A 24,660-nucleotide genomic window follows, 5' to 3' on the forward strand; every position below is an offset into this window, starting at 1 on the left:
AAGCGGATCGACATGGTCACCCGTCAGTCGGGATCTCAGCTTCGTGACGGTCAGGCCAGCTTTTGAAAACGATCGCTCCGCTGGAGCCGAGGTCGCTGGGATCCCAAACACTTCAAGTTCATTTTCACAGCGAGCGATTCACTGCCGCGACATTTCACTGCAGAGTGCAGAGGTTTCGACTCGAAAGCGACATCGAGTATGTTTGCAAGCGCATAAAGCTAAACGCACGCTCCGTCTACGTAGCAAATTATGTTGTTTTTGGGTGTATTCAACAATCAACATCTGATGACATTAAATCGACACAAAATGGTAGATTTTGCTGTGTCCCAGGCAACAAAATCAGTCATTTTTACATTGATTCAACGTCCGCAGACGTTAAATCAATGTAAAAATGACAGATTTTGTTGTCTGGTGTTGGATTGTAGCATCGCAACTCGTTCATAGTGATTATTTATCGCGAAGCTGTTGCGGTTTGCATTCAAAAAGTGTTTCCCTGCTGTCGATCGCTAGTTCATCTATTGTTTTATGTATCAATATTCAATACAGCATAAAAAGTTGCCCCCACACAGAAATATGGGTGGAGGCCTGGCACCCACGCATGCCCGTAGCCAGTCTGGGGCCAGGGGGGCCTCGCCCCCCCCTGAAAAAAATTTCGCCCCTCTCTTGGCAAAATCTCAACATTCTCAAGCAACAGCTACAATTATAATGATTTTGCCCATTTAAATTTTTTTGGCCCCCCCCCCAAAAAAAAGTTGGCTCCCCCCTTGCTCTGCGGTCTGGCTACGGCCCTGCCCCCACGGCTTAGGCGCCTATGGATTCGGTAAAAAATGAATAAAACTGCGACAAAGCTCAGCTTACACTTTCTGCTATTGCACAACCTAGCTATCTTCATTCTTGAGAGAAATTTGGCATTAAAAATGCCAACCTGGCATCCCTGGTGCAGGACTGGCCGTTGGACCCGCGAGAACGTGTGACAGTCACGTGATCAACGATGCGCATGCGTCGAAGTCTTTTTTCGCTTGCAAAATGCGACAAGACAGATTTCGCGCCACTCGCGTTACTTTCAACCGCATTTAGCCGAAGAGCCTGCTATAATTTCGAATATGGCCGATACAAAAAACGAATTTTGAATATCACCTTAATCAAAATCGAAAATCGAAATTGAACACCCCTAGTTGTGGTCTTGTCCAGAAAAGTTAAGCCAGGGCAATAATCAGGACTCACAAACAATTTGAATAAGAACTCAAACCCCGAATAAGTCAACTTAAGTAAATTACGCTAATCGGTACTATACAATTTTCATATGTGCACTCTAGGCGACATGTGGGTGTCATAAAAGTAGCACGCTACTGCCCACCTCTGCCTGTATGTATATGTTTGGTCGAGTCCTGTCTTTGTCATGAGTTACCAAAGGGGAGGGGGACTTGTATACCAGCTCCTATAATTGCCCTATATCATTGTTTGCATTTCTTTTATTTATTGCAGGTTTCTGTATTGATTGTTTTCTTGCAGTGTGACATAACAAATTTACAGTAATTGCATTACTTCGATTTTTTATGGAAGTTTATCACCCAGCATGAGTAGCAACAATAATACAAGTTGGTGTTGTCGTCAGGAAGCACATGAAAATTGTTACTCTGTTTTGAAGATTACAATTATTTTGTTCAATGTTTTATTTATGGTGAGTTTAAAGAATAGATAGATAAATGTTTGTTTGTTTGTTATATCTTTACCCTGCATTGCGGGAAAGCGGACTTGAGCACTATGCATCGGTGTACGCCTTCCGACGTGCACCTGACCCACGCTGCAGCCGACGACAATGTCTGTTTCCGGTTGTCTACTCTACTTATGACTTAAATTTGGTACTACCCATTACTCGAAATCGATCACTGAGTAGAGGCAATTATCGTAGAGTTTCTTGCCCAGAGAAACAACAGCAAGTGCTGGTGGCTGGAGTCGAACATGCAGGCTCTCGACTGCGAGCCCAACGCGCTAACCACTCGGCCACTGCTGCCAGATAAATGGAAGTGGCTATTTTTCCACACTTAATGCCATGGTTACAATCAGGTGTTGCCAGAGTTAGGATTAATGTTAGGAAGGGTTAAGATAAGGATTAGAGTTAGGAATAAGATTGGGGCTTTGATCTTTGCCCAGGGCTAAAAAAAATTTCCAAAATACAAGTTTTTATTTTCAACAGCTTTAAACTTTTCTGAAATTAGGGCAGAATTCCTTATCTGGCAACACTATTGAGGCTATTATTACACTATATTGTGTAAATATAGCCACAGCCTAGATAAATTGCTGATAATATGTACAATAACATATTAGGCAGACAATAGGAATAGGCAGACAAAATAACAAAACAATATGGCATTTATCATCTTGTACTTTTATTGTCGCACTTGATTCCAAGCATTGACTGCCTTTTGTATGAAAAGTTTCCAAGATTCTCTGTTGTTTGCTGTGTGACAGTGTGTATTACGTGTATGTACTGTAGGGTAGGTGTCTGGTTTTATCGGTTTGTTGGTTTAAGTAGGTTAATCTTTGTGTGCCTCGGGCATGCTTCCCTTCAATTTTGCCTGTGATAGAGAGATGTTCTAATTTTCCTTTTCGCATCACATGTCCAAAAAAGTGCAGTAAAAAATTAGAAAATTGCACATTTTAAGGAAAGTTGCAGTAAGAAGTTGCATTTACCTATGAGGTTCAGAGTTGGATCAATATATATGAATGATTGCAACTGATTGTAATTAATTACACATTTTCATGTAATTGGAATTGAAACTTTTTGTTGTGTTATTGTAGTTGAGACTTTTGTTATTGCATAATTGGACCATCTGCAATTGCGGTACACAGGTTTTTTTTTAAGGTTTGGTTTGGGTGACCGTTAAGTAGTTTTAAGAGACCGCAAGTGTTTCATTTAAATACCGAAAGATAGCCATAACTACATACAATCAACGCAACATAAAATGAATTATTCGACAAGGCACAGCTTGAATGATTGTGACAGCGACCAAACAGCCTGCCCAACACGGCCGCCAAACAAGTTTGCTGCTAGGGATGGGCAAAATAGAATAATTAGCTATTCTAGAATACTGAAATCGAATATAGAATACAGAATCTATTCTAGAATAGTTGATCGTTTTTACCATTAACACATTTTAATGATTTTATAAAAGCATTGAACATCACAAAATTGCTTATTGCAGTGTAACAAATTTAGGCTTTTTAAATGTTCACCAGTTAAACTGGATCTCATCTTGGTGGCAGTTAGTGTTGGACGATAACTCGTAACTGCAAACCCTTACAAAAACGTTGCCGAGGCCAAACGGCAAAAGTTGAAATTGCCTCGGCAATTGCTTTGAACGTTTATTACGAAAAAAATTGTACCAAAACATGTAAAGCGAAAAATATACTAGAGTAGTCTATCACGACCGCACTGTTTGATTTGTTGTGATGTAATAATGCCAAAAGTAGCAATAAAGCGAGCAACGCGATACGCACACTGTTGCGGTAATTCACGTTAAATAACTCACGGGGAGGAAAAGTAAGTTAATTTTGGGTTGATTCAACGTTCGAGTCAGCACAAATCAATTTAATTTTCCCGGCGGGTTATATTGCGTAACAGCAATGCCCAAAAAGAAATTTACGTTTGTTTTACATTAATTCGACATCTAGCGATGTTAAATTATCATACGTTAATTGTTAATTGCTCAACCAGGTACCGGTAACAAGTTAATAGCTCCTTCCAAGAAGATTCCTTCGATTTACGTATGCACTAACATAGTTTCGGCACAATTGAGATACTGCGAGCAACACAAAGTTTATTTGATAAAGAACTAGCTGTCAGAATCAGGATCATCAGATGCTGTATCGGAGGATGTCGCGTCATCACTGGAATCAGACACATCAAGAGGCTCATCGCTTGGCTGTAAATCTACACTGTCTTCGCCGTTCGCAATGAAGCGTCCACGTTTTGCGGCTTTCGTGCTTTGATACCCATCCACACGCCTATTTCGCAGAGCTCCATCAGGGTGTTGACTAAGGAACAAATCTATGGCTGTGCCATAACGACTGGGAGGAATGTCTAACCCTAACCTTACAAGCGCTGGTGTGGCCTCGGCATTTTTATTGCCGACGCTAATTTCAAAGACCGAGAAACTCTTTTCTTAATTAGAACAAAAATATCGAAAAGTATTGAAATATCGAGTATTTTTCAAATATCGTATCGTTTTTTTCAATATCTCCCAACACTAGTGGCAGTTAAACCTGCACTTGAAAAACATCTCTCTGAAGAAGCAGATGTGGCAGTCACACCAAAACATTGCGCTTGACAAGAAAGATCTCTTTAATGCAGTGTTTCTCAAACTTTTTCCAATCGTGTACCTAGGGGTGTTCAATTTCGATTTTCGATTCGATTTCGATTATGGTGATATTCGAAATTCGTTTTTCGTACGGACATATTCGAAATTATAGCCGCCTTTTCGGCTGAACGCGGTTGAAAGTAACGCAAGTGGCGCGAAATCTGTCTTGTCGCATTTTGCAAGCGAAAAAAGACTTCGACGCATGCGCATCGTCGATCACGTGACTATCACACGCTCTCGCGGGTCCAACGGCCAGTCCTGCACCAGGGATGCCAAGTTGGCATTTTTAATGCCAAATTTCACAAATTTCTCTCAAGAATGAAGATAGCTAGGTTGTGCAATGTGCAATAGCTGAAAGTGTAGGCTGAGCTTTGTCGCAGTTTTATCCATTTTTTACCGAATCCATAGGCACCTAAGCCGTGGGGGCAGGGCCGTAGCCAGACCGCAGAGCAAGGGGTAGCCAGACCGCAGAGCAAGGGGGGCAACTTTTTTTAGGGGGGGGCCGAAAAAGTTTAAATGGGCAAAATTATTATAATTGTAGCTGTTGCCCGAGAATGTTGAGATTTTGCCAAGGGAGGGGCGAAATTTTTTTCAGGGGGGCGAGCCCCCCCTGGCCCCCGGCTGGCTACGGGCCTGCGTGCCAGGCCCCCACGCTGAATCAATGTAAAAATGACTGGTTTTGCTGCCTGGGAATATAGCAAAAATCTATCATTTTGTGTCGATTCGATGTCATCAGATGTTGAATGCACCCAAAACAACATAATTTGCTACGTAGACGGAGCGTGCGTTTAGCTTTATGTGCTTGCAAACTAGGGACAGTAGAATACCGGGACGACTCACTTCACTGATTTTTCTTACGAAATGGACAGCTGGAGGGTCACTAAGAAGTTCAAAAATTAGCCGAACTGTACAACGTTTTCTTTGCTTTTAGGTAAATTCCTTCTCATCAAATGAATTGCTATATTTGGTTAAAATTTTGGGTCCTAGAAAATCTGCAAAACCTGACTGCAGCAGTGTGAGGCTATCTACCGTTACCGATGTTGCGTGAAGTCTACCCTCAGCATTATCATGACTTGAATACTATTAAATAAACATGATATCACATATTTCCTAGATTTATTTTGGCGATACACACTTTGTACACACGTGGGCAGTTAAATATAAACTGCACCTGAGTATGCGACATATGGCAGTAGACCTCAAGCTGTAGTTGCATCAAATTTTGTCATAACATTGTGACCCTCCAGTTGTCCACCTTACTGTTGAGTGAGCAATCCCCTACTTCTACCATCCCTATTGCAAACATACTCGGTGTCGCTTTCGAGTCGAAACCTCTGCACTCTGCAGTGAAATGTCACGGCAGTGAATCGCTTGCTGTGAAAATGAACTTGAAGTGTTTGGGATCCCAGCGACCTCGGCTCCAGCGGAGCGATCGTTTTCAAAAGCTGGTCTGACCGTCACGAAGCAGAGATCCCGACTGACAGGTGACCATGTCAATCAGCTTGTGTTCATAAACACCAACATGGGCCCGGAGCTGTAGACGTTATTTTGTGTTATTTTTTCGCAAATTTTCATGGTTTTTTTTCGCGTTTTCTAGCGAATTTTCATGTCGTTTCTTTCAATAAAATCACATTTTGCAGTTTGGTGAATAGTTGTGATATTCGAAATCGAAATTCGAAAATCGAAAATAAATTGAATTTCGAATATTCAAATAATCGAAATTGAACACCCCTACGTGTACCGCTCATTTGTTGTTTAATACACTGCGTACCACCTGGCTGGTATTTATTAGTTACCGTATTACTATACTATAACACCAATGAATAGCAAGAAAATACAATTTAATGCGATAAATGCAACTGTTTCCTCTGCACAAGCATGTCTATCCGGGGTACAACCTTACTCACAGCACATCCGTAATCATGTCCAGGCGCAGTTAGATGATTTCGGCTCTTGGACTTAATAGCCATCAAGGCCGAGAACCCTTGCTCACACTCCCATGTAGAAGGGAAAACAAGTAACTGAGGAACAGCATTTCGGACCAAGGTTGGGTAAGTGGAACCGGAACCCATGATTAGCCAGAAATCTATAGGAGAGCATTCCTTCTGCTTTGCTTTTGCTGTCTCGTCAACTTAAATATCAATTATCTCTTCTTGTTCTCCCGTTCCTACGGGTAGAAGAGCTGGATCACTGCAGAATGGATTGACAGCGTAGGTGCAACTTACTAAATCTGGGAAATAATGCATTAATCCCGTTCTGAGCAGCTTAAGGTGATCACCAATTTCTTGAGATAATTTATGACTGGGGTCCACTGGAAGAGTGGTAAGGAGTTTGAACATTTCGTACTGTTTGCTCTCCACGTTTTTAGTCCAGATATCTAGTTTGCAAATGAATGCTTCCAGCTTTGTAATAAAAACAGTGATATTGTTGTTCGATCCTTGGAATGAAAGATTCACAAAGTTAAGAGCCTGGAAAATATCCGACAAGTAGGCCAGCCGTGAGATAAACTCAACGTTCTCCAAATCATCTTTAAAGTCGTGGTTTTTCTCTTTAAAAAATGTGAGTACCGTATTTTACCGACCATAAGGCGCACTTTAAATCCTTTTTTTCCTCATAAATTGGTCGTGCGCCTTATGGTCCGGTGCGCCTAATGTATGGATCAAGTGTGGTAGTGCTGTATTGCCTACACTCAAAACCAGTACCCATACTACTATTAATGGTCCGGTGCGCCTTATGGTCCGGTGCGCCTTATGTATGAACAAAAAACTGATCAAACCAATTTATTGACAGTGCGCCTTATAGTCGGGTGCGCCTTATGGTCCGTAAAATACGGTAATTCATGCCTATGTTCAAAGACCCTCATTGTCACATGTCCACGGGAAAGCCAGCAGACCTCTGTGTGGAAAAAGAGACACTTATGATCAGAACCGAGATCTTCACAGAACCTTACAAAAAGCAGAGTATTCAGAGCTGATGTTTTTATGAAATTCACAATTTTAATGATTTTGCTTAAGCATGACATTAAATCAGAAGGGAGCACTTTGGTGCAAAGTGCATGAAAACCGTTTGAAAAACCCTTTCTAACGTTGAAGTAATTGTGACATCATGTATTTGCAGTGGTTTTGGCTACTGCAAAGTGCAGCAAATTGCATAGAGTAGACTTAATACAACAAAAAACCGCCGAACTCTTTGCGTACCACTTAAAAAGCTCTCGCGTACCACAGTTTGAGAACCACTGCTTTGATGCAAACAACGAAACTCGTACGTTTTTCCTATGCCGGATTGCACTAAATCGATAAACAATTCTACTTTCGCTGCAGCGAATTCGTTGCGACCAGACGGAGCGGCACGGAGTCGATTGTTAAAGCGGTTTCAATTATCCGATTTCATATGGATTTTGAAACCGGTTAGGCTTCACAACCGGTTATTCTATATTCGGTATTCTATTTTGCCCATCCCTATTTGCTGCACAATCAAACAAAGTGTGCTTGTTGGCTTCTGCTTGTTATGTTTCCACACGTAAAAACTGATCATTATGCGCCATAAATCAGAAATAAACATTGACGAGTATCGAAGGTGCACATCTTTTGTGAATAACTCTTTGATTCAGCTGTTAGCTGTACCTCCACTTATTCTTTTTTCCAGACGTGATCTATTGCAGGCCTTGAAACAACTTTTTTTTTTCGGCGGCCAAACGTGTCCGACTGCAGCCAGTTGTTCGGCAGCCAATCACAAGCACATGGCGGCCATCGGAACTTCAACACGCATCAACATACAGTCTTCAAAATTAGCACATTTTTACTTCAAACGGCAGAAACGTTGCCGAGGCCAAACGACAAAAGTTGAAATTGCCTCGGCAATTGCTGTGAACGTTTATTACAAAACAATTGTACCAAAACATGTAAAACGAGAAGCGAAAAATATGCTAGAGTAGTCTATCAAGACCGCACTGTTTGATTTGTTGTGATGTAATAATACCAAAATTAGCGATAAAGCGAGCAACAAGATACGCACGTCGCACGCTGTTACAGTAATTCACGTTAAATAACTCACGGGCGGAAAAGTAAGTTAATTTTGGGTTGATTCAACATTCGAGTTAGCACAGATCGATTTAATTTTCCGGCGGGTTATACTGCGTAACAACAATACCCAATAAGAAATTTACGTTTGTTTTACATTAATTCTACATCTAGCAACGTTGAACTATCATAAAATAACGTTAATTGCTCAACCAGGTACCGGTAACAAATTAATAGCTCCCTGCGAGAAGATTGCCTCGATTTATGTATACAAGTCTAACATAATTTCGGCACAATTGCGATACTGCAAACAACACAAAATATGTTTGTTAAAGAACTAGCTGTCAGAATTGAAATCATCAGATGCTGTATCGGAGCACGAGGTTGTCGCGTCATCACTGGAATCAGACACATCAAGAGGCTCATGTCTTGGCTGTAAATCTACAGTCTTCGCCGTTCGCAATGAAGCGTCCACGTTTTGCGGCTTTTGTGCTTTGATACCCATCCACACGCCTTTTTCGCAGAGCTCCGTCAGGGTGTTGACTAAGGAAGAAATCTATGGCTGTGGCATAACGACTGGGAGGAATGTCTAACCCTAACCTTACAAGCGCTCGTATGGCCTCGGCATTTTTATTGCCGACGCTAATTTAGAAGATTGAATATATGGGAGCAAGTCTTTTAGGCGCTGACAGTTAGGCGCTGGTCTAATAGGCTATGTAGATTGTATCAGCATGGCAGCTTGCCAGAAAATTATATCATGGCTTCCGTGAGCGAAGCTGCTTAAACCGGCAATGCTTTTCACACAAAATGTTTCTCGATCAAAAAGACTGTAGGCTAAATTAAGTAAACTTTTTGCTTAAAATTTTCGAAATTTTTTCCATAATCATTCTGCTGTACCTCCTAGCATTGCGCGCAGAAACGAAGTAAAATTTTTCTCATGTGCAGAATTGTTTTGGCATTCAATTAAACTACATATATTTTCAAATTATTTTATTATGCTTGGGTAGTAAAGATTATAATGAAGTACACTTTTCTGCCAATTTTTAATTTTTTTAGAAATTAGAAAAAACACCGTATGGAAAGTTGCTAGTTGTACATTGAATGTTTTAAATTTTATTGCAAAGCTTTGCATCTCCGGGTAGCTGAAGATGTATGCTTTCATTTGATGTCAAGATTGTGCGTCTACGTCGATCACATGAGATTTTTTACGGCGTAAATACAACAGTTTTGTGTGAAAAATGTCTGCTTATTTAGATTAAACGTCTTGACCTCGGTGGTTGCGAAAGAGTTAAGTCAAATAATAACTACACTAAACATCAGTAAAAAAAAATCATACCTTAGCCTATATTGAAGCGGGTGGTTAAAATATTGGTGTGCAGTGCCTGACTTTGCAAGTAGCCTAGGCTACAGCAAAGAACCCACAGCAAGCTCTTTTGTTTGAGAAGGTAGGCTACACGAGGTGGAAAGATGAAGATTTTTATTAAACAATTAATAAATACGGAAAATGCGCAATGAAACACTGCAATGTATACATGAAGCCATCAGCAGTAATTTTTTCACGATTACGTGAAGTTGAAATAGTCGAAGCTGCCATATCAATCTTTGCTTTATGATGTGGCAAACTAAACTTACCAAACTTTTCGGTGCAAATGAAGTGCTCAGATCCAACATCGGCTTATATGCAGGGCAATTAGACCAGTAGACCACCTGATCTCCACGGGACACGTACTTCTGGAGTAGAAGTTGCCGGTTTAAACGCGCAGCTTTGTGCAATCTGTTACCTTTAATAATTACTTCTACTTGAGACGGATAGATCGTGTGGAGTTGAGGTGCGTGAAAACGCTCTACTACTCTTGATATTAGCACATTTCTACAGGACATTTGCAATGCATCCTGAACACAAGTTGCAGCCAGATGGAACTTTACTTAATCTGTTGTCTTTCGCAATTACTTCTGTTTGGGATGGATTGGCCATGTGACGAGAACGCGTAAGACGCTCTACTACTGTTCACATGAATACATTTCTACAGGGCATATAGGCTACACCTTGGCTACAAGTTGCAAGCATAATGGTGAGACTTCGCTCGTTATTAAACCTAGTCGGGGTTTTGACGGAAAACTAAGTTACTCTTCACTCAAGCCTACCGCCCGCTTGAATACAGGCTACGGTACATTTTTTACTGATGTTTAGTCTAGTTATTATTTGACCTAACTAAAAGTGAACTCATACATGTTCGGAAACTTGAATAATTTATTGATAAAGCTTTCGCCGACGCAAACCTGGACTAACAAGAAATAAATGCTGAACACGCGCATTAAAAAAAACAACATATTTTTCTGTTCAATATAACATTTTATGTGAAAATCATTGCCGGTTTAAGCAGCTTCACTCACGGAAGCCATAACATATCTTTCTGTTCAATATAACATTTTGTGTGAAAATCATTGTCGGTTTAAGCAGCTTCACTCACTGAAGCCATGACATATTTTTCTCTTCAATATAACAATTTGTGTGAAAATCATTCCCGGTTTAAGCAGCTTCACTCATATATTTTTTCTGTTGAATATAACATTTTGTGTGAAAAAGCATTGCCGGTTTAAGCAACTTCACTCACTGAAGCCATGACCAACAACGCACACGCATTAACAAAACAATATATTTTCCTGTTCAATATAATATTTTGTGTGAAAACATTGCCTACGCCCCTACCTGCTAAGCTGATACAATCTACAGACTTTACTAGGAATAGCACCTAAATGAACGGGCGCCACAGTGCTCCGCACCTAAATATCCAGACGCCACAGTGTGCGCGCCTATTAGACCAGCGCCTAAAAGACGTGGACCCGAATATATCGCATCAATAAAATGTATTGTGATGTCACTTGCATCCTGCTTATGTCAGACATCAGCTGCTTGGTCAATCAATAGACATCAGCTGCTTGGTCAATCAATAATGTTAACAATTCAAGCATAGACAGTGTGTATTGTGATTTATCGGGTGCTTTGACTGCTTTCTAATCCTTTGTGATTATAAGTGGCAAAGTACTTTATTCACAAGGCCGCTTGCGTAAAATTTTCTCGGAACTTCATGGCGGACAAATGCGGCCGACGGAAGGGCGAGACCCGGCGGACAAAATGTCGGTTTTTGTAGGTTAATCGCGGCGATGGCCGCCTTCAGTTTCGAGGCCTGTATTGATCGTAGGCTATATTCGTATTATCGACAAGACATAGCGAGAAACAACCATTACTTTTCTACTGTAGTTGCAAAAATTTTGGGAAACCGCTGGAGGAATTTGGGGGACTGTTTCGGTCCTCCAAAACACCTTTAAAAAACACTGCTGGTACATTTGGTTAGATGCATGCATGATATCAGTACTTTTGTTATGCCGCTAGTTAGGGGTTCAAAAGGGGTCCACGTCTTTTAGGCACATACAGTTAGGCGCCGGTCAAATAGGTGCGCACACTGTGGCGTCTGGATATTTAGGTGCAGAGCACTGTGGCAGGATGCAACCCAGTTCGTACCCTGAACAGTTCGTACCCTCAGTTCGTACCCTGAAAAGATCGAAAGAAAAAATTGAAAAAAGCGGAAGTAGCTGATCGCAGTTTCCGCAAACATTTAAAAATTTTCCCCCTGAAAAGATCGAGAGAAAGATATCACAAAGCCGAAGTCGCTGATCGCAGTTTTCGCTAACCGTAACCCTAACGCTAACCCTCGCTCATCGCAGTTTCCGCAAACATTTTTCCACAGTTTCCGCTAACCCTAACCATAGAGTAATCTATGCTCTAACCTTCGCTGACCACAGTTTCCGCAAACATTTTTCCGCAGTTTCCGCTAACCTTTACCCTAACTCTAACCATAGAGTAATTTATGCTCTAACCCTCGCTGATCGCAGTTTCCGCAAACATTTTTTCGCAGTTCCCGCTAACCGCAGTTTCCTCTTACCCTAACTCGGCCCTAACTCTAACAATCGAGTAATCTATGCTCTCTAACCCTAACCCTGGCTGACCGCAGTTTCCGCAAACATTTTTCCTAGGGACAGTAGAATACCGGGACGACTCACTTCACTGATTTTTCTTACGAAATGGACAGCTGGAGGGTCACTAAGAAGTTCAAAAATTAGCCGAACTGTACAACGTTTTCTTTGCTTTTAGGTAAATTCCTTCTCATCAAATGAATTGCTATATTTGGTTAAAATTTTGGGTCCTAGAAAATCTGCAAAACCTGACTGCAGCAGTGTGAGGCTATCTACCGTTACCGATGTTGCGTGAAGTCTACCCTCAGCATTATCATGACTTGAATACTATTAAATAAACATGATATCACATATTTCCTAGATTTATTTTGGCGATACACACTTTGTACACACGTGGGCAGTTAAATATAAACTGCACCTGAGTATGCGACATATGGCAGTAGACCTCAAGCTGTAGTTGCATCAAATTTTGTCATAACATTGTGACCCTCCAGTTGTCCACCTTACTGTTGAGTGAGCAATCCCCTACTTCTACCATCCCTAATTTTTCCGCAGTTTCCGCTAACCTTTCCCTTAACTCTAACCATAGAGTAATTTATGCTCTAACCCTAACCCTCGCTGATCGCAGTTTCCGCAAACATTTTTCCGCAGTTTCCGCTCATCTTTCCCCTAACTCTAACCATAGAGTAATTTATGCTCTAACCCTAACCCTCGCTGATCGCAGTTTCCGCAAACATTTTTCCGCAGTTTCCGCTAACCTTTACCCTAACCATATAGTAATCTATGCTCTAACCCTCGCTGATCGCAGTTTCCGCAAACAGTTTTGCAGTTTCCGCTAACCTTTACCCTAACCATAAAGTAATCTATGCTCTAACCCTCGCTCATCGCAGTTTCCGCAAATATTTTTCCGCAGTTTCCGCTAACCCTAACCCTCGAGTTGGTTTGCAGAAACTCTGATCAGCGAGTTCGGCTTTGTGCTATTGAACTGCGATCAGCGACTTCGGCTTTTTTTAATTTTTTCTCTCAATCTTTTCAGGGTATGAACTGTTCAAGGTACGAACTAGGTTGCACCCACTGTGGCACCCGTTCGTTTAGGTGCTATTCCTAGTAAAGTCTGCAGATTGTATCAGCTTGGCAGGTAAGACAATGCTTTCCACACAAGATGTTATATTGAACAGAAAAATATGTTGTTTTGTTAATGCGCGTCTGGAGATGAGGTGCGAACAACGCTCTACTACTCTCATGGGTCCCACTCGGCATGAAATCATAAAATTTATCATTTTTTGAAAAAACCATAAAATAGTCATAAAATTTTACCTCAGCCATAAAAAATCATAAAAATTACAGTTCATTTGATTTGGTGATTTAAAAAGTTAATTTTTTATGTGGACTGTCGAGTTGTATGAAAATGGTCACTGCTCTTCCTGGGCTCTGTAGCACATTGCTGGAGTTCCGTGGCATAACATAATAATATGTGACGCTTTTCTGTTGAACGTCTTTAATTAAATATCACATGTTGTGCCTTTATCAGTTTTGTTGCGTAATCAATTCTCTAGCAGTTCTTACTTCATTGTAGTACAAATCATTTCTCAAAATGCTTGACAAGGGCTAGATGTTTAGCTGAAAACGTTTGCAATTTTTAGTTATTTTTCCTGTGTCATGATAAACGCCGTGTTGTTGCTTGGTTTCGTTTGCTTGTGGTATATTCGAGGGTTAAATGACAGAACGAGCCAAGTCACCCAAAAGTAGTTTTGAGAAAATGGCATTTTAAAATTTTAATTTTAAATTTGAAGTCAAACCACTCTTTTTTACTGTGTGACTATATTTTGGACCTGTGACGGCAAGTCGGCAATGATGACAAAATGAGCTATGTCACATTAGCTCATTTTGTCAATAGAGGTGGTATAGATGCAGAAGCGGCACAGTGAGCTATGTAGCAATAGCTCATTGTGTCGTATAGCCCTCTGGACTTAGTTTAAAATGAGCAGTCAGTTCTGAGAAACCTGTTCAGGCTAGAACTTAGCTCTTTCTGTCAGTAAAAATACGGGGCTTGAGAAACACTTTCCAGTATCTAACCACAAAAAATGCAAAAATGGACTTAGCTCGTTCTGTCATTTAGCCCTCGAATTAGTTAATAATCAAAATTGCTTGAAATCCCTCCCTTAAGTTGCTGGTATCTCGTCAGTAGTGTGGATTGCTTCCAAACTTTTTTGGCGAATGTAACTTCAGTTAAGCAATATAATGTGGCCGATACAAAAGCATAAAAATAGCATAAAATAAGCAAAAAGATCATAAAAAAAGTCAATTTTTGTCATAAAATCATAACAAAAATTAAGATTTGTGGAGTGGGACACCTGTACTCTTGATATTAGCACATCTCCACAGGACATTTGTTATGCATCCTAAACATAGGCTGCAGCCAGATAGAACCTTACTTAATCTGTTATCTTTCGCAATTACTTCTACTCGGGATGGATTGGTCGTGTGGTGAGTACGTATGAGACAACGCTCTACTACATGAATACCGTACATTTCTATAGGACATAATTATGAACCCTGACTACAAGTTGCAAGCATAATGCTGCAACTTTGCTCGTTATTGAACCTAGTCGGGGTTTTGATGGAAAACTAAGTTACTCTTCACTCAAGCCTACCACCCGCTTGAATATAGGCTATCGTATGGTATACTTTTTACTGATGTTTAGTGTAGTTATTATTTGACTCACTAAAAGTGAAAACCGGGTCATTCCATTCCAAATGAGCAAATGGGTTACACCAACATGTCATAGATTTTATTGAAATTTGGCATACTTGTAGATGTCAAAGAAATATTAAGAATGCAAAAAACAATTTTGGAAACTTTTAAACATTGGTGGAGTTATGGTCATTAGAAAAATCACCATTTTTGCCTGTTCCACTTCAGTGATTTTGTCCAATTTCTTGTCATATTTCTAATTTCTTAACCTGTGATCAAACAAAATGGCTGAAAATTGCTAGACAGACATTTTAAGACCCAAGGAATCTAAAAATGTAAATTAAAAAGTTGACAGAAAACTTCTTGATATGATTATAATGGTTTCAATTTGCTACATGCATTTTTCGGAGGCCAAACTTTAGGGGCCTACAAAAAAATGGGTATAAAAATTAAGTGTCACTTTGTCAAAAATTTTGTGTCACTTTTGTGCGAGGATGGCTTGCCTCCCCAGAATCCCTCCCTGGCGTTGTCACTCCGTTTTACTAATGTATGACTTAATTCCCTTCATAATTTAAATAATATTGTCACTACTGCTAGCAGACTAAATTTATTTGTTTCTTAGCAACCGAAAAACACTATTGTTGATTTCTTTCTAAACTTTACTGCTGCATTCTTAAACTGACCTACTGAAGATTTTACTATGCCTGTTATAAAGTTGTGCTGAAGAGAATTTATTATTCGAAATCGCGATACACAACAAGATAACTTGACATCAATTGGACTAGTCGTACATTTGTCTTGAATTTATAATTATTTGGCAGTGCATCCTATGGATCCGTAATTGGGCCTCTCTCTTGCATCAGCTTGCTGGGCGTGCAGCTGTTCTCTTGCGTTATATTGCCTTTTTCATTATTTTTGCATAAAAATTAAGAACTGAAATTCACATATTTTATACTTATATCAATACTGTTTCATGTCAAATAAAAAATATGAATTAATTTTGATAATTACTATGATAAAAGCTAAATTTTCTGACTTGCAAATTTTGTACTTTTTTACGCTCATTGTTCAAGATTTTTGTCTATGACATCACAATTTACATTATTGCTTGTTCATGACATCACAATTTACATATTGTTTGTCATGACAATTGTTATGTAGCTCATGAATGAATTGAATACTGGTAATGCATTTAGATTTAGTGTTCAATTTTAGGTTGTCCTTAGTACTACATTAGTTTTACTTTTACAATAACATAATTATTCATCACAGCAATGCGACATTGCAAAAAAATGGAGAAATTGTGCCATAAAATCCACTTTGCTAGAAGCAGTGGGTTTGAGGACATTGGTGGACTTGCAGAAACAGATGAACATGTTTATTATGAACATGGACATTTCTCTGCTTCAAGCAGATAGATGGGCTTTGAACACTTGAACAGTGGGAAAAGTATATTTCCTGGTTGCAAGATCTGTCTAGCATCATCATCATCATCATAATCCATCGTCGGTTTGTTCCCCACTAGTGGGGGTGGCCGATTGTTTCCGCGCAGCAATTGTTTTATCCCTCTTCTCCATTTCACCCTGTCCCTTGCATCTTCCTCCTTCAGTCCGACTTTTTTAAATTCATCCTTCACTTGTTGTTTCCACGTTCTTCTTGGACGACCGCGTTTCCTCTTTCCATCCACCTTTAGATCTAGTGCCTTTCTAAGAAAACTTCCTTCCTCCCTCCTTATCACATGTCCACACCATCTTACTCCATTTGCCCTGCATGTTAGGAATAATACATTACTAACAGGACAACCTAAAATCGAAATCACAGATAAAAGAGTATGGTAATTAACACTACAAGTTACCACTTATATTACTATGGTGCATGGCCTACAACACTAAACCTAAGTGCATTATATACCAGCATTCAATTCATTCATGAGCTAAATAACAATTGTCATGACAAACAATATGTAAATTGTGATGTCATGAACAAGCAATAATGTAAATTGTGATGTCATAGACAAAAATCTTGAACAATGAGTGTAAAAAAGTACAAAATTTGCAAGTCAGAAAATTTAGCTTTTATCAGTAGTTATCAAAATTAATTCATATTTTTTATTTAACATGAAAGAGTATTGGTATAAGTATAAAACATGTGAATTTCAGTTCTTAATTTTTATACCCATTTTTTTTGTAAGCCCCCAAAGTTTGGCCTCCGAAAAATGCATGTATCATTGAAACTTCTATAATCATATCAAGCATTTCTCTGACGACTTTTTAATCTATATTTTTGGATTCCTTGGGTCTTAAAATGTCTGTCTAGCAATTTTCAGCCATATTATTTGACCGTAGATTGAGGAATTAGAAATATGACAAGAAATTGGACAAAATCACTGAAGCGAAACAGGCAAAAATGGTGATTTTTCTAATGACTATAACTCCACCAATGTTTAAAATTTTTCAAAAGTTTTTTTGCATTCTTAATATTTCTTTGACATCTACAAGTATGCCAAATTTCAATAAAATCTATGACATGTGGTGTAGTTTTTCCAAAAAATTTGCTCATTTGGCATGGAATGACCCAGCCATGTTTGGAAACTTGAATAATTTATTGATAAAGCTTTTGCTGACGCAAACCTGGACTAACAACAAATAAATGCTGAACACACGCATTAAAATAAAAGGCATTGCCGGTTTAAGCAGCTTCACTCACGAAAGCCATGACATATTTTTCTGTTCAATACAACATTTTGTGTGAAAAGTATTGCCCTACCTCCCAAGCTGATACAAACTGCAGACTTTACTAGGAATAGCACCTAAATGAACGGGCGCCACAGTGTTCAGCACCTAAATATCCAGACGCCACAGTGTGCGACTGTGCGCGCCTATTTGACCGACGCCTAACTGTCTGCGCCTAAAAGACTTGCTCCCTTCAAAAGGGACTTCTAGGCTTACATTGCAACCTAATCTTTATCAAATGCAACTTTACTTATCTAATACAATTAAACTGTCAAAAATCATCAATGAACATTAACCTTGAAACATATAATTTTTGTAATTGAAATGTGAGTATAATTGGCAGTAATTGTAATTTTCAAATTTCTAAACAATGGCATTAAAATTTTTAGTGGTGTAATTGTAATGACTGTAATGTAATTGAATTAAAAACTGTGTAATTGATCCAACTCTGCACTGCGCAATTATTGTGTATTCAGAATGATGAACCTTCCATGGGAACCAAAATATTGTTTACTCAATCTAAGTTTATCTGATCTGTTCTTTGTGGTCGATGTAGAAACTTTGCACAATGAATTGCTTCATTAATAATAATCATGTGTTTTACACCCATTGTGACAACATAATACAGTACGGTATACTGTCATTACAGATACAACATAACAGGCGAAGCAGCCATGGGACATAGTCCCCAAATCATTTGGCATGTCATTAAGTATCTTACCGAGATACACTCTAGGGTGGTGTCGAATCCGAAATGGCCCGTTTCGGTGAGGCCGATTCAGTGAGTCCGATCCCTTAACGGGGGATTTTTTCAATTTTTTTTTAAATTATTGGGTACCGTAGCCTAATTATCATTGCCGTTTTAGGGTTAGGGGTTACAGGTTAGGAACTCACCGAATAGTAGCAGACCCGTCGAATCAATGCCTTTTCGTGCATCATGTAGTCTGTAGACCAGTGATTTTCAAGCCACGGAACATTTATCCATATAGATAATCTTGCGGAACATCAAACGAAATTTTTATAATGATGCTATAAAAAAACAACACAGCAACGATTTATTCACTTTATGTTTTTCATAGTGCAATACCTGAGCTTGTTTGCATGAGCACAAAGTTGACAATCGGACTGGAGTTGCATAAAAACAAATACCAAGCTCTTGTGATTTTACTTTTCAACCGGTGTTCCATGGAACACTAGTCAAACTAATAAATTTCTTCTATGTTGTTATAAAATTCTGTTGTTTTTCATAAATAATATATGCTTTGCAGTTGATTGGATTGGGATTAATTGGCCTTGGTATATACTCCGAAGTGATGCGATCAGAAATGACGGAGATTGATCATGTGTTCGTTACTCCTTCAGTCTTCCTGTTTTGTGTGGGCTTGGTCATATTGCTATTTTCCTTGATGGGATGTGTTGCTGCATTACGGGATAATCTTTGTCTTTTACAAATGGTAGGTTTGTCAAAGTACGTCACATGGGAAATCATTGTAATGATTTTGTAATTTGCCGTGGTATAGTGTAACTTTACTATCATTTGACTGCAGTTACATTACGCCAGGGGTGTGCAACCTTTATTACAGGAGGGCCAGATATAAATAACTGGGTGAAGCCGCGGGCCGCACGTTTATTTAACATATGATTTTTAGTAGTTGCAAGCACAAAAAAGCAGTTTTTTTTTGTTATTCATGTTATTCTTATGGCATTATTAGGGGTTATCTCTTTGCAGAAATAATAAGTTAAGACGCATTAATTTCTGAAGAAAAATGCTATTCAAATTTATTGTCACACTGCGCTGGCTTCTTTTCCTGACGGCTTTTTCCAAATTTACCTTGATGAAAGTGCTCGCAATCAAAGTCTAATTTCCACGTGTTCGTCTGTCAGAACCGATTGACAGGGAGATTTAATGACGCCCACTTTAGAAAAAAATTGTTTGCACAAATAGCTTACGTTGAGCCAAAAAGAGCCATTTTTGAAGCCATAGATTTTTTGAAATGTGGAAAGCATGCCTCGAAACTGAAGGCGGCCATCGCGGCCATGGCCACGATTAACCTACAAAAACCGACATTTTGTCCGCCGGGTCTTGCCCTTCCGTCGGCCGTATCTGTCCGCCATGAAGTTCCAAGAAAATTTTGCACAAACGGCCTTGTGAATAAAGTACTTTGTCACTTATAATCACACAGGATTAGAAAGCAGTCAAAGTACCCGATAAATCACAATACACCCTGTCTATGCTTGAATTGTTAACATTATTGATTGACCAAGCAGCTGATGTCTGACGATAAGCAGGATGCAAGTGACATCACAACACAATACATTTTATTGATGCGAAATTAGCGTCGGCAATTTCCAACACAGATGCATGAATGGCACATTCACGTCGGCAATAAAAGTGCCGAGGCCATACGAGCGCTTGTAAGGTTAGGGTTAGACATTCCTCCCAGTCGTTAGGGGACAGCCATAGATTTGTTCCTTAGCCAACACCCTGATGGAGCTCTACGAAAAAGAAAGAGGCATGTGGATTGGTATCAAAGCCCGAAAGCCGCAAAACGTGGACGCTTTATTGCGAACGGCGAAGACGTTGTAGATTTACAGCGAAGCGATGAGGCTCTTGATGTGTCTGATTCCAGTGATGATGCGACAACCTCGTGCTCCGATATAGCATTTGATGATTCCGATTCTGACAGCTAGTTCTATATCAAACAGACTTTGTGCTGTTCGCAGTAAAATTATGTTAGTGTATAACTGTATATACGTAAATCGAGGCAATCTTCTCGCAGGGAGCTATTAATTTGTTACCGGTATATACCTGGTTGAGCAATTAACGTCATTTTATGATACTTCAACGTTGCTAGATGTCGAATTGATGTAAAACAAACGTAAATTTCTTATTGGGCATTGTTGTTACGCAATATAACCGGCCGGGAAAATTAAATCGATTTGTGCTGACTCGAACATTGAATCAACCCAAAATTAACTTGCTTTTCCTCCCCATGAGTCATTTAACGTGAATTACTGTAATAGCGTGCGACGTGCGTAACTTATTGCTCGCTTTATCGCTACTTTTGGTATTACAGACGAAATTGGTTAATCGAATCACCTATTTGCCAGACGTTTTGATACGATTATACGATTGATTCGTTTAACCAATTTACTAAAAAGAAATGTTTATTGTGAATGGGGGTAATTGTTAGGAAGAGGTCTGTGCTGACTAGGCTGCAACGCACATTACAACTGATGCTTCCTACAACGGCTTACAACTCTGGTTAAACTTTAAAGAGTTTACTAGTTCTGTGTTACATAACACTGTGCTGTATGTTCTAGCCAGCAAAACTGGTTCTTTTTACATTGATTTATCATCTGCAGACGTTGAAACAATGTAAAAAAGACCAGCTTTGCTGACTTGGCTGAGCAGGTATGATCAAAGCATTTTTCTGCAAACTGCAGCAATCGGACTTCTTTTAATCTCACCGATCTCTGTGACGTCACAACGCGAACTTTGGCGTTGACGTTTTTGATTCAAGCATGCTATTTTTAGCTTGCACTAGCTGTATAGTTTTGAGTATGGAACGTGGCCTACGAAAATAGTGGTATGGCAGAAAAACACGGCTCACACTCATTGTTTTGAAATCGCAAAGTTTTTTTTTCAAGTCTTTTGCGCTGTCTGGTAAAATAATTAATTTGCAATGTTCTTCAACTGAACGAAACTGCACAAATGAAATTATGCACTGCATTTCACAACAGTAGGCTAGTTAGGCTACTTTTTTTCAGCAATTTAAAAAAAATTCTCCAAAGTTTTCTGGTAAAAACTTTTGGACATGCTTTCCAACACTTCCCTCTTAAGCCGAAATAATTTGTCCATGTCCATTCCTTGGAAGGCCAGTTGCCGACGGATGACATCAAAAGCATTTAAACTTCTTTAGTGTGATTATTCCTTTTGTGTGCTCTTCTGTTTTAATGAAGCCCAGCTGTGCGAAAATTGGTTCTTTGTAGTGCGATGTCTAGCACATAAGATTATGGCCTGGGATTACAGACACTTGTCTTTGTTTTGAGCGCATGCGTCTGTCTCACCTTTGCTTCATTTCGCCTTTGAACATTGCAGACAATAATGCGAAGCAAAAAAGAGACATTCTTTTTTCGCTAACGGGTATAATTATACGATTAAATGAATGAAGTATGCAAACTAGAAGCAAATCCTGATGCTTTTATCCGACTTATTCTTTTAAGCGGTATGCGCTTAACCGATGTTTTTACTTAACATCAGATTGCATTTGGTTTGGGATTTCAGGTTTTGATTCAAATAAACGATTGATACGTTTAAGCAGTATACTATTAACCGATTTCGTCTGTATTACATCACAATAAATCAAACAGTGCGGTCGTGATAGACTACTCTACTATATTTTTCGCTTCTCGTTTTACATGTTTTGGTAGAATTGTTTCGTTATAAACGTTCACAGCAATTGCTGAGGCAATTACAACTTTTGTCGTTTGGCCTCGGTAACGTTTCTGCCGAAGTAAAAATGTGCAAATTTCGAAGACTGTATGTTGATGCGTGTCGTAGTTGCGATGGCCGCCATGTGCTTGTGATTGGCCGCCGAACAGCTTGCTTCAGTCGGACACGTTTAGCCGCCGGAAAAAAAAAGTTGTTTCGAGGCCTGGAAAGTCATCTTAGTTGAAATGTTTTCGGTAAAAATCGCCAAGATTCATTTCTAAATACTTTACTTTCAAATCCGTTTTCTCTTGAAGATCAATCAATTCAAGTTATATCTGCTGGTGCTTTGTCAATGTCTGTGTTGAATGGCGAAGCGAATATACCAACAAATGTTCATGAGATTTGAAGTCCTTGAAAGGAGCCAAAAATTCATACAACAATTTTTCAAGTTGATCTGCAAATTCAGTTTCCTTCTTAGGATGCATTCCATAGTCTCTCAAAGTTGGAAAGTGGAAAAGATTTCCTGTCTGTAGGCTACGTGAGCTTTCCAAAGTCGTAATTTGTTCATAATGCCTTTTATGTGACCATACATTTTTACGTTCCAAATATTTAAATACAATGGATTAGCAGTGGCCGGTGGGAGACTTCTAAAATGGTTAACAGAAGATGCGAAATCTACAATAATCCACTCCACAATGAATTGTTCACACGTGCCAGACTAAACTAAATTATAAACACGTTTCGCGGGCTGCATAGGCTACAATTCAAAATTGGCACATCTTTGAGGGCCGCACAATTTTTCTTTGCGGGCCGTATTTGGCCCGCGGGCCGCACGTTGCACACCCCTGCATTATGCGATTCCATAATAGACTGACTGAATGCTCTGCAAGACATACAGCAATGGTTACATATTATAATATAAAATGTGAAAAAATAAAATTGATGGAGTTTATTTACTTTTAGGCTTGTCATTATCAACCCCTTTTGTTCTTGTATTTATTATGGGCCATTGTTAGGCTAACCTTTCGGAACTGGGTTTTTTTGCGGTCATTTATCGGTCATTGACCGATTTTTTAGCAAAATATCCGAAAAAAATATATAGTCAATTTGGTCAAAATGTCCGAAAAAATATATAGTCAATTCGGTCAAAATGTGCGAAAAAAACGTTTCTCAGCGAAACTTAATGTTGTAGCTAGTCAGGAAGTGCAAATTTTGGTTTGTATCAGCTACTTGAAAGGACATATTTTCATCAGAAAAAAGGACCGAAATTTTTTAAGTCAATTCGGACAAATGTCCGAAAAGTCTCAGCGAAAAAAAATCACACTTGCAGGACTCTGCGACAATGTGGTGTCACCGATTTAGAGATATCCAATTTCAGATACGATTTAGTTGCGAAGTTTTAATTACTATATTTATTGAACTAGATTGCTAGAACAGATGTAGACTTATTGGGATTATGAACTCACAACAAACACACTGTCAATTTCGTTATGTAGCTACAAGAAAAGGTTTTCCGGAAAATTGGAACATTTATATACTAAAAATAAGGATTTTAGAACAAAGAGATGTAGAAACTACTTTTTCTTTTGGTTTGTCTGCCACATTAGAAGGCAGGGGCGTATCCTCAATGGAAGCAAAGGAAGCATTGCTTCCCCTGTCAAAATTGAAAAAAGAAAAGATAATATTTTTCGGCAAAACAATTTCGTAATTTCTTTACCTGAATACGAATTATAACGGTTTCTAACTCATGTCCCCGTATGATTTCAGCTAGGTTTTAATCTTAAAAAAGTTGGAAGCTTACGAAAGCAGAGATTCGTATCGCTTCCCTTGCTCTCGTTTTTGCTATACAAAGAAACAAGGTGAGAAACAAAGGAAAAAAGCAGAGCAAAGTTTACTCGACTTACCTTTCTTTTAACTAATCGATGGAAGCAACCTCAGATTTGCTTCCTGTTGGGTATTATTCCTAGTGTAGTATTATTTCTAATGCGTAATTAGAAAATCTAAGGCTTTGGGGTTATATCTGCCGCGTAAGGGAAAGTTTGAGCTTAATGTTAGATTTACACTGTTATCCAGTGTTGCGTACTACCTGTAAACCTCATCTACAAATATGAATTTGCAAAAATTATGTTTAAGTACAAAAGTAAACATCTGTCAACAATCTTTACTCGATACGTCCAAACTCAAAGAGAAATACACTACCATAACACAAGATCTTCTCAACGGAATAACTATTTTTTGCCAAGAATTGAAACGAAGAAGTCAAGCTCTAGTCTCAAAGTGCAAGGTCCAAAAGTATGGAATGAAATCTCACACGAAATATGCACACTTTCCAACGTCAAAGCCTTCAGTGATAAACTAAAATTACATTATTTGAAAACGACGACAAACCAGTTCCCTACATGAAAAGCAACTTAGCCTATCTCTACAAACAATTACGCTGTTT

General features: G+C 39.1%; 1 protein-coding gene and 1 pseudogene across 1 annotated transcript in view; one reads left to right on the forward strand and one right to left on the reverse strand.

The window, feature by feature from the left end:
• Positions 1-852: 852 nt before the first annotated feature.
• LOC145774326 (tetraspanin-15-like) overlaps positions 853-24,660 on the forward strand; it is a 43,056-nt gene continuing 19,248 nt past the window's right edge. Inside the window, exons 1-2 of the mRNA XM_082585548.1 lie at positions 853-1,681; positions 19,051-19,236. Of these exons, the coding sequence (XP_082441674.1) occupies positions 1,577-1,681; positions 19,051-19,236 (291 nt within the window). The 5' untranslated portion in view covers positions 853-1,576. The remainder of the gene's footprint in view (positions 1,682-19,050; positions 19,237-24,660) is intronic.
• LOC145773969 (SCAN domain-containing protein 3-like) lies at positions 6,203-6,873 on the reverse strand (annotated as a pseudogene).

This window comes from Aplidium turbinatum, chromosome 7, assembly GCF_918807975.1.
Source record: "Aplidium turbinatum chromosome 7, kaAplTurb1.1, whole genome shotgun sequence".
Taxonomy (NCBI): domain Eukaryota; kingdom Metazoa; phylum Chordata; class Ascidiacea; order Aplousobranchia; family Polyclinidae; genus Aplidium; species Aplidium turbinatum.